This window comes from Sciurus vulgaris (assembly GCF_902686455.1).
Source record: "Sciurus vulgaris genome assembly, chromosome: 6".
Lineage (NCBI taxonomy): Eukaryota > Metazoa > Chordata > Mammalia > Rodentia > Sciuridae > Sciurus > Sciurus vulgaris.
The window spans coordinates 53,151,849-53,163,424 of record NC_136466.1 but is presented as its reverse complement, the minus strand read 5'-3'; the positions used below and the strand labels follow the sequence as shown (position 1 = coordinate 53,163,424).

General features: G+C 32.0%; 1 protein-coding gene across 2 annotated transcripts in view; it reads right to left on the bottom strand.

Moving 5' to 3' along the window:
* Window positions 1–417: 417 nt before the first annotated feature.
* SNX2 (sorting nexin 2) overlaps window positions 418–11,576 on the bottom strand; it is a 71,213-nt gene continuing 60,054 nt past the window's right edge. For both annotated transcript variants that reach the window (XM_079145669.1, XM_079145670.1), the window contains exons 11-15: window positions 10,987–11,192; window positions 5,007–5,150; window positions 3,732–3,812; window positions 3,534–3,605; window positions 418–1,854 (exon numbers count right to left, since the gene is read on the bottom strand). In XM_079145669.1, coding sequence (XP_079001795.1) covers window positions 1,804–1,854; window positions 3,534–3,605; window positions 3,732–3,812; window positions 5,007–5,150; window positions 10,987–11,192 — 554 coding nt within the window. In that variant the 3' untranslated portion in view covers window positions 418–1,803. The remainder of the gene's footprint in view (window positions 1,855–3,533; window positions 3,606–3,731; window positions 3,813–5,006; window positions 5,151–10,986; window positions 11,193–11,576) is intronic.

The following is an 11,576-nucleotide window of genomic DNA, read 5'->3' as shown; positions in this document are numbered from 1 at the left end:
TCTATGATATATTTCCAGTGAAACTCTGTTCCTCAAAAGCCTATCTTCTGCTCATTATTAATGAGGCAATGAGATAGTATCTGGTATGTACTACTACGAATTACTCAAAATTATTCATTTCCACTAGAAGCAATAATAGAAGACTATTATTTCTGCTTCCATTTATAACAGAAAACATAATTTTGTATCATCTGGGATTTTTCTGTATGTTAAATTCATCAAGTATTATTAACTTCATATATGTCAGGTATTCTTTTGGGTTCTAAGAGTAAAAATAACAACTAGAGCTAGCTAACATTTCAAATAAAATACACACTGATTCATTAATTGTATCCAGTAAACCACTTGAAGGAATTAAGTCACATATATATTATATCTTATTCCTGTGGAAGGGAGATGTGGTCTGTGAACTTAAGGTTGTTTTTTTTTTTTAATTTAGAGTACTGGGAATTGAACTTAAGGGCACTCAACCACTGATCCACACCCCCAGCCCTATTTTGTATTTTATTTAGAGACAGGGTCTCACTGAGTTGCTTACTAGCACTTTGCCATTGCTGAGGCTGGCCAAGAGATTGCTATCCTCCTGCCTCAGCCTTCCGAGTCTCTGGGATTACAGGTGTTTGTGCCCAGCGGAAAAAAAAAAAAAAAAAAAAGGGCAGGGGGGGAGCGTTTTTAAAAATGTTTTTTCAAAAATGGAAATAACTGATGCTAATCACAACTTAAAATTTTCATCAGCATTAATGACTGTATAATATTCATTTAAGTAGGATACAAAAAGGACAAGAAGGGTGCCAAAGACAAAGCAGTATTTCATTTTACTTCAAATTTGCTTACGAATCCTTGGTTATTCATCAAATCATGGTGTATTTAAGCATGATACCATTCAGGGTCAGGTCATTATAATCAGAGATGATCTACTTTTAGCTTAAAATAAAAAGCAAAGAAAAGGCAAGGAATAAAATTTATGCAAAATCTTAAATTTTGAAGATAATAGATGAGCAAAATCTATGGGGCTTTTATCAGAAGCTCATAAACACTTTTCCTAATTCTTAAATCAGGCACTTGAGATAGGAGTGGTTAAAAATAACCAAAGACAATTATTCTCTTTACCTAAAACAAGGAAGAGATAATTGTTCTTTGATTTGTGATGATCTATCTCATGAAATTTTATAAGCTTCATTAATAATGAAAGATTTCAGCTTTTTCTGTCAATTAAAATAAGTTATCCCAGCATCAACTATACACATTTAGAAGAAAATGTTTCTATCCAAAAGATCCCTAATATGTTTACATACCCAAATAATTTGTTACTAATACTTCACAAGGAATATCATTTTATTACTATAATCACAAAATCATAATTTCTGTACAGGAATGTATAAGTAAACAATAATCAATGCATTGATAATTCACTTCATAAAGAGGGTAAGGTACTACAGAACATATAAAGAAAAAAATATTGTAAAATTTTCTGGCCTTGCAGTGCACTTTTTAGTGCAAGTATTTAAGACACAATAGTGTTCAATTCAGCAAAATATTGCAGAATGTCATGCCACAGTCCACTTAATTCAAAAAGGATCAGGACATGCAGCTTGTAATAAAATGTCAGAGTGTGTTTATATATGTGTGTGTGTGTGTGTAACACACACACACATATACATATATGTATATATATGTAAAAAACCACATGTAATTCATAAAATATATAGTGGTTTATTTAGATGGTTTTAAACGATTTCACTGTGGAATTCAGCATGACTGGAACAAACATCCAATGTCTTCTTAACAGGAATAATCTTATTGCTAGGCAATGGCTTTGGCTTCAGGTAGGAATGCTTCCCAGTATTTTATCAGCTGTGGATGATAATAAAAGATAATCTTATTAGCTCATCACTTTTATGTATACATTCAACATAGCATTTAAAAAATCTACATAAGTAACTAACAATATTTACTAATGTCTGACACATCATTGTACATATTTGGGCTGGGGATGCAGCTTCAATGGCAGAGTGCTTCCCTAGTATGTGCAAGGCCCTGGGTTCAATCCCCAGTACCCCAGTACCATAAAAAGAGAAAAAGGAAAAAAAAAAAAAAAAAAAAAAAAAAAAAAAAGGAAAACAAAACACCATTGTGGGGATGTCTGGTTCCTTTAAAAAGATCAACTTAACTTCTTTACCTAATTTAACTTTCTTTAATTATTTTAAGTCCATTAAAATAATTCATATATAAGTCATTTAAAACATCAGTAACCCCTAATTTCAGTTTTTGATATAATCAACATAATTTTAAAAAGCCTAATACCTTACAGTTTATGTAAAACTGTACCTAAAAACATATTGGTACTATATACTTAAAAACACTACCCTTAAATAATACAATTATGATGACCTTTTCTAACAGAAAAGTGGAAACATCTCTTAATTCATTGGATATTCACATTTTATGTTATTGTTAGCCAAAAGGGATAGGATAAAAGGAGGAAGAAAATATTGAGTAACAAAGATGAAAAAAAAGGGATTAAAGTTATGTTTAAAACAAACCTTTTAAAAATAAGTTTGAGACTTACTTTCCTATTTAAAAAAGATCTAATTTCACAAACAACTTTTATAAAACCTAATATAATTTGAAGGCATTTCACTGAATTTAAAAATATCATTATATTTTATATGGACAAATTACTAAATTCACATATTTAAAAACTACCAGAGGTGGGCATGTTGGTACACACTTGTAATCCCAGTGACTTGGGATGTTGAGATAAGAGGATAACAAGTTCAAGGCCAGCCTCATGAATTTACCAAGGGCTTTGGCAACTTAGTGAGACCTTATCTCAAAACAAACAAACAAACAAACAAACAAACAAACAAACAAAAAAGGGTTAGGGATGTAGCTCAGTAGCAAAGAACCCTTGGGTAATCTCTGGTAACAAAACAAAAAACATAAAAACTATTAGAGAAAGAAATTCTTATGTTTAAGACATTAATTTATATTAAAATACACTGAAAAATCTATTATTTTCTTTTCTTTTCCTAGATTTTTATTTAATGTATCACTAAAACCAAATCTTTTCTAGTTAAGGACACAAATGCCACTTGCAGCATTAAACCATCACCAACCCCAAACAAAATAAAAAACAAAACAGTAAAAATTAAAACAAAGCAAAAAAAAACTTTAAAAAATTAGTTTTAGTTTCTATTATAGAAGAGAACAATTTACTATGAGCATTTACTCACAATGATCTGATCATTAAAGAAATAAAAATAGGAAGACAGAAATAAAAATAGGAAAGCTGTCCCTGAGGTCTCTTATGGCTGAACATCAGGAAGTGATCTCTGCCTACTATTTAGTAAAGGCAAACAGGACCTGAGATACCCTGAGATACTTACCAATTACCATGTTTTCTTTTTTCTGTCACTAGCTTTCTATTTCTTATAATTTTCCGAGCTTAAAAGCCTATTTCATTAATAGTCATCTTGAAAATTAAAAGTATACTGAAAACAAATTATAGAAGTTATTTTAAAAAAGCTTACCTGTTGCTGTGTTTGTACTAAAGATTCTAAGTACTTGATGATAACAGTTTTAAAATCCTTCACTCGTTCTTTCTGTTAAACAAAGTACAATGCATGGAAAAAAAAAGTCCATTAGTAGAAAATTAAACTTATCCTTTTCATAAAACACAGCAAAATGTGACCATGTTATTAAGAAAGGTACAAAACCATTACACTTACCTCAAATCTTCCTACTTCTTTTCGAATTGTTTTAGAGATCTGTTCAAAATCTCTTTCCCCTTGTTGTACTTTAGCTTCCCACTAATACAAAAAACAACAGAAAAAAATAAACACACAAAAAATTTCATTTTTGTCTGGAACAAATTATAGTATTAGGTGTCATGATCTTTCACTGAACTTAAAACATAACATTCAAAAATTACACTGAGAAAAGCTCAATACTGGCAAAAACTAATTTAGCACCCAAGTTGTATCTCATTTTTTAGTGGCAGAAATACATGTCAATTATTTTCATTAACATTTTCCTGCTAAATTTATTCAAGATTAAAATATTGCAATACTTAATGAACCATAATGCCCAAAGCTTAGTAAGATATGAATTCAGGAAAGATACTGAATAAAATTCACTACCAAATATATTAGCAATGTTACAGTGCCATTTTCTCATTTTTTTGTAGTATCAATTATTTCAGACTATATTGACAATATATATTTCAAGAACACACGTTCATCACAATTTATATGCCATGAAGATACTTTTAAAATAGGAAAAACATATGACATTTAAACACTTTGTAATGGTAAAATGGCTGGATTAAAACAAAAAAGTGGAATTATGTTCTACTGAAGACACATCGACAAACATTAAATTCAGTATGAAAACAACAAAATGTTGTGATTCGTGACCAATGAAACACGTAAAATAAAGTAACTAAAAATTTAAGCAATGAAATGATGTTTTCCCCACTATGTAACCAAAACACTGGTACATACTCTTCAAAGAGCAGGTTCATTTATTTTTAGTAATATAAAGATTGTCCTACCTCTTCAATTTCCTTATTGAAGCATGGCAAAAAAAGTGTATAAATTATAATAAACTTATACAAATTTATTAAAATACCATATATAATACATATATATGGGGGATAATGTTGCCTGTACGGCTAAATGTACACTAAAGTCACTTTTGGACACAAAATTATCATCTGAAAGTTAATAAATTAACCATTTAAAAAGAAATATATAATTATATTAATGTAAAGGTTAATTTCAGATTGTTTCCTTGTATGCTTCTTTATTTCATAATCGTGTAGGTAACAGAAGAGCTCTGAGATTTTAATGATGATCACAATGTTAAAGTAATTCTAACACAGTTTATAAAAATATGGAGAAATAGCTAAGTGCTGAATGGTTCAGAAAAAAATTTATGAAAAATTATGCATATATGAATGACATGAAAAATCTGAGTAAAGAAAGAAAGTATTTAAAAATCACCTCTCGTATTTCATTTTTAGCTTGCTGTATTTTATCTGGTTTGTTAGCAACCATCATTTTTGCCTCCGTTTCACGTTTTTTGAGCAAAGTAATCTGAGCATCTTCCCATTTTTGCCAACACTTCATTCGATGGTCAAACACACCCTGTAAGCAAATGACACAATGGTATTAAGGAACACTGTAAAGTACCTTCATTAAACTAGAAGTACTATAATATTGAAAGTAATAAAACCAAATATGTAACTACTATTTTAAAACACTTAGTGAAAATAAGCATGCCAATATAAAAAAAAAATTTTCCATATTCATTTGCTTAAAACAAAAAATTCACTGGATGAAAAATAGCTCAGAATAAAAGAGCAAAACAAAACCAATTTTACTAGCCTTCAAGATTTTAAATGTGGTTGATAATAAAATTTCTTTTTTTTCTAACAGTTTTATGTATTGAGAAAAATGTCTTTACTAGGAAAATGCTGGTGTTTTATCTACACTTGAAGTTTTCCTATTAAATATCATCAAAAACAAATTTAAGGCAGGTGTGGTGGCACACACCTGTAATCCCAGCAGCTGGGGAGGCTGAGGTAGGAGGATTGCAAGTTCAAAGCCAGCCTCAGCAACTCAGCAAGGCCCTAAGCAACTCAGGAAGACCCTGGCTCTAAATAAAATACAAAAAAGGGCTGAGGATATGGCTCAGCAGTTAAATGTCCCTGGGTTCAATCCCCGGTAACAACCACAACAAATTTAAGTGTTCGAAACAGGTCCGAAATTTTTAAAAAATAATAATAATAAGTAAAACAGGAAAAAACTCAGGAATGGGAAACTTAAGTAAAACAGGAAGCCCAGTAAAAATGTGGCAGAGGAGAATTCAGTAGCAAAAAAGACAAGTTTGGTTAAAAGTAAAGGTTTAGCCAGTGCAAAATGCCTGCAATCCCTTGGGAGGTTGAGGCAGGATGATTCCAAGTTTGAGGGCAGTATGGAAAACTTAGTGAGACACCCTGTCTCAAAAAAACAAATAAAAAAAATGTGTTGAGGGTATAGTGAGGTTCAAAAATCTAGTACTGCAATGAATGAGTCAACAGGTTTGAGGGATGTAGCTCAGTGGTAGGCACCCAATCCCCAATACCTCAAAAGAAAAAAAAGTTTTAACAAAATGGAAGTGGGGTCAGTAATACACAAGTTGAAAAAGCCAAAATAATATATTGATCTATATATTTGGTCTTCAGAACTAAATGAAGTTGACAAAGAAACTCTTAGAAGTCAACCAAATCTACAACTTGTTTCAAGGGACCTGGGAGAGCAAATAAAGGAAATATAGGAAATAAAGGAAATATAGAATCATAAGAATAATTAGAAATCTTATGAAAAAACTGATGGAGGGGTTGGGGATGTAGTTCAGTGGCAAAGCACTGGCCCAGCACACACAAGGCTCTGGGTTTGATCCCCATCATTAAAAAAAAACAAAAAAACGGCAATTGATAGAATGGGATCAATCTATTTTCTGGCACGATGTTGAGGGTATATTATTTAAGTATTTTCTAATTGAACAAATGAAACAAACATTAATAAATTAGGTGAACTAGAAGTTATTTTAATTTATTAATAGTAAAACAACAATAACAAAAAAAAAAACCCTTTTTGAATCAAGAAACAGTAAAGTGCCTTATCTACAGGTACTCCAGGCCATTAAGAATTAACTTCATTTTGGCCAAATTAATTTGAATCCAAATCAAAAAAGTGATACATCAAACATAAATGGTTTTTTAAAAGTCAATATAATTTAAAAGAAATAATCCCTCCCCCTCATCTCTTATAAGAGACACATACACAAACACACGTACACAAAAAAAGTAATACCAAGATTTTAGGCTCAGCTTTTCTCTAGGAATAAGAACACATAAGCTCTTCATTTATTAACTCTTCTCTTCAATAACAATTTGATTACTTAAAATATGTGCCAATCTAGGTCAGGTGTGGCAGCCCATCCCGTGATCCTAGTGACTCAGGAAATTGAGGCAGGAGGATCATAAGCTCTAGGACCACCTCATCAATTTATTGAGACCCAGCCTCAATAAAAAATAAAAAGGGCTGGGAAATGCACCTCAGTGGTAAAGCATCCCTGGGTTCAATTCCCAGTACCAAAAAGAGGGAAAAAAATACAACCCAATATAGGACAAAAGGTGATTTTTTTAAAAAAAGTCCTTTAATTTTAACATCTGTTTAAGTTCTTAGGATTTATATACTAGCTTCTTCATTAGTCCCTATCATTTTGTCCCTATCCCACTTATTGTGTCAAAATACTTCAGAGCCATCATGTTTACTGTAGTACAAATGCAGGCACTTTATAAGGTGAAAACACTATAGTAGGTTATTTCAGAGAAAAAAAAAAGAATCTTAATGATACAAATTAACCTGGTTAATTGGTTCTCAGAAGCCCAATACCCAATAATGCCTGCAGTTATAGTAACTAAAATATGTAGTGCTAAATATCAGAGGGCATGTACTGTAAAATAGTGCAAAAGAAGAGGTTCCTGAATATAAAGCCAGGCTTAAATAATACTTGGAAATCAGTAACATTTTTCTCTTTGGTTAGGCCTCAATTTCTTATGTTCTTAGAAATATACTCTAACCCTCAAAGTACTCCTAGTTTCAAAATTATCACAGTAAAGTACCTTTCTTCTTCTTTTTTTTTTTCATTCTTTCCATACCACAGATTAAAAACTCAGAAGCACTCATCCCCAGCTCTTTGAATTTTTAAATTTTGAGACAGGGTCTCAACTAAGTTGCTTAGGGCCTTGCTAAATTGCTGAGGCTGGTCTTGAATTTTCGATCCTCCTTATCTCAGCCTACCAAGCTGCTGGGATTACAGGCATGCACTATCAGGCCTGGCTAGTACTCTTGATATGAACAAAACAAATGTCAATATTAAGCAGTTATTAGTGATAGACATAATAAAAAGCAAAATAAAACTGGGCAAAGAACATTAATATAGTCATAGAAAAAGAAATGTAGCAGATGTGGTTACATGTGACTTAAATCCCTGTTACTTGGGAAGCTGAGGCAGGTGGATCACAAGTTTAAGGTTAGCCCAGGTAAGTTAGTGAAAAAATAAAAAGGGATGAGGATGTAAATCAGTGGTAGAGCACTTGTCTAGCAGGTGCAACCCCTGGATTTAATCCCCAGAGCTGCAAAAAGAAAAAAAAGTAAAAGGATGTTGTACCTAAAGATGCTTACATTTATACTAACTAAAGAAATTACAACTTATTAAAAAAAAAAAAAAAAAAACAAACCCCTTCATCATTGGGTAGGAGAAAAAGGAACACATATGTTGGTGGTAGTATAAAGTATGATCTCTTTGTACAGTAATTTTGTATTATTTATTGGAATATAAAGTTGGCTACCCCTTGATAATTCTCTTCTAGGAAGTTTACACCTACAGAGTTACTATCAAAATACTTGCTATTGTTTAAGCCTAGACTGGTTAAAAAATTCAAGGTACATTTATGCAATATGATGGAATGCTACAAAACTACTAAAAAGAATATAACACATCTAACTAAGTTCATATGCAGACCTCTCTAAAATGGAATGAATGAAAAAGAACACTGCATATAGTATATTCTTTTTTAAGGGGAAAAAAAAGAAAGGGAAGAAGGAGGGGGGAGAGGAGGGAGGGAGAAGAGGGGGGGGGAAAGAGAGAATTAGCTTCATATACATGCATAGCTAATTCTGAAAAGATACACAAGAATTTCAGAGTTTTCACCTGAGGCCACATAATAGATGTCACAGTTCTGGAGAAAGGAAATTTACCTTTTTTAGCTATATGAATTGTCATGTATTTGTATTACATTTTACAAAAAGTGAATTAATTCAAAGCAATGAATAAAACAAAAATAAACTCCCCCCAAAATTACCTATCATTCTTTCCCATAATTCAACTCTTGTGCAATTGACCTGAGCGAGGTTTCAGAAGAAAGCCAATCTGAAAGGGTTTCATTCCACCCCCCGCCACCCCCGTAGTACTGGCGACTGAACCCAGGGCTTCATGCATGCTAGGCAAGGGCTCTATCACTGAGCTACACACCCAGCTCAGTCTCAAGTTACACTTTTTTTTCCCCCTCAAGTTGTACTTGACCACAGTTCTTTAACTATCTTTTAGTTGATATGAATCTGTACTTTACTACTTCCCCATAATATATTCTATATATGTAAAAAGATATTAAATGGAAAAGAATTCTTTACTTTTCTTTCTTTTTACCACTTAGTTAGAACCCGCCCTTTTTTTTTTTTTTTTTTTTAAAGACGGTGTCTCACTAAGATGCTGAGGATCTAAGTAAGTTGTGAGACTGGCCTCAAATCAGTGATTCTCCTACCTCAGCCTCCTGACTGGCTGAGATCATAGGTTGTGTATCATCACACCTGGTGGAAGAATTCTTGTATATATGAATTTAAAAGCCTCTAGATCAAACAGTTAAATGACTTATTTTCATTACTAGACAGTTCTGAACTTTTTATATATACTCTAAATCTCCTTAGCAGGGATACTACTGCATACACTATTTTCCAAACTCAGCTGACTGTGGTACTTCTTTTAGTGCCAGTGTTCTATAGAAAATATTTTGAAAAACATGAATATAATTAGTTTTATGAAATATAGAAATACAGCACAGAGTTAGGCATGTAGAAACTTAGGTATGCAGAAGTTGTTTTTGAGGAAACAACATAGGCAGGTCATTCCTGCAGGGATCTTTTCCCAGATTACCTCTTACCAGGTATTCCTCACAGAAACTGCCCTTTTCCTTTTTGAACCCACAGGTTTTTTTGACCTATGAACATTTTTACAATAGTTCTTCATGCTACTGGGAGCTGAGACTAGGAGGTTCAGAAATAGGAGTCATAAACTGACTTGTATAGCAAAAGTTGTCTATATGTAATAAAGTATGCTCCAAAAACTGCTAATATCTCTAAATGACTGAAAAGAAAGAATAATTACCAGAACCATATAGAGCAATATTTAATGGGGTAAATACAAGTAAAATTGGCAATTTAATCAAATCTAAGCAAGCACCATTCTGAACTGATAAGAGCCTTCTAGTAATAACTGTCATTGTTATCTTAAAAACAAAATCATCAATAAATAGGCAATGTATCCATATCCTTATTGTAGATGAATCATTATTTAATCACAGAGTTCAGCTGAAAAAATTTTGCATTAAAAAAACAAAGAACAAGGTCTTGCTAACTTTTTAGAATGTTTGCATTCAAGGTAAAGGGTAAAACCTAGTTCCCCTTCAGCCTGTGATAACTAAAGTTCATAAAACTAATTCAAAGATACCATACGTTATGAAACATTATTTGCAACATATGAAAGACTGAATAATGATCAGTTTAAGTATCTGAATTTTGGAGATTTGGGCAGAATAGTACTTTGTTAAACTGGATTACTTTCCCAACTATTCAGAAAGTTTTTTTATATTTAAACATTATTATTAGGTCATAATCTATGATCTAATTTAGACCCATGTGTCATCTACAGATATATGGTAACTACACATTTGAATAAATAGAAAGTCTGATTGCAATCTGAATCATGTTAAAGACCTCATGAACTATATTTACTTCAGCAATCATTTCTGGCTTTATCCTGTTTCTTCTTACATGCTCAAATTTACTAATGATAATAAAGTCTAACAGGTAGTTTTAGTTCCTGCAGAATGAGCAAGCAAATCCTAAACAGTCAGCTGTAAACTTGTACATACGAATATATAATAAATATATAACACTTTCTCTTATTTAACATTCTTAGATCTTTTAAAAATATAAACTCTGTTAAACACTAAGTTACAAAACACTTAAAGTCATTTTCTATGTACTATTATGGATTGGAATTTACATACTTACATACATGCCTAATTGGAAACCATATTCTTTTAAAAGTGAACTACAGAAGAGAATGCAAGAAAGATTGCAAAACAGGGCTTACTTTCACTGCAGCAATAAGACGAATGTAGTCACTAAGTAGTTCTGAAAACATATAAAAGTCAGCGAAAGCTTGTTCTTGATGTAACTGGTCTATCTTCTCCTCAACTTCTGCAAGCTGAGACAAAGCTCTAGATAAAGCAGTGTGATCCTCTGAATTACCTAACATGGCAGCACTTTTAGCAAAGGCAGCTGTGTTGGCTGAAAGTTCTGAAATAAAAAAAGGATTGACTCACTTTAAATGTTTGTTGGTAATATGAAATATTTCATTGATTTTCTACATTCTCTTCAAATTTTATATTCTGATGAACTGTTGCATAATATTTTAAATTAACAGAAATAGTTACTAAAATGCCTTAGGCAATAGTGCAAAATGCTCAGAAAACTACTGAAAATTAATAATCACTGCTGGGGCTGGGAATGTAGCTCAGTGGTAGAGCGCTTGCCTATCATGCATAAGACCCTGGGTTTGATTCTCAGCACTGCAAAAAAGAAAAAAAGAAAACAAAAGAAGAATTATTGCTTATATTTTCAGGTTGTAAACTGTTTTTAAATAAATAAATATAATAATTTTTCTCCCTTTTCTACCCCAAG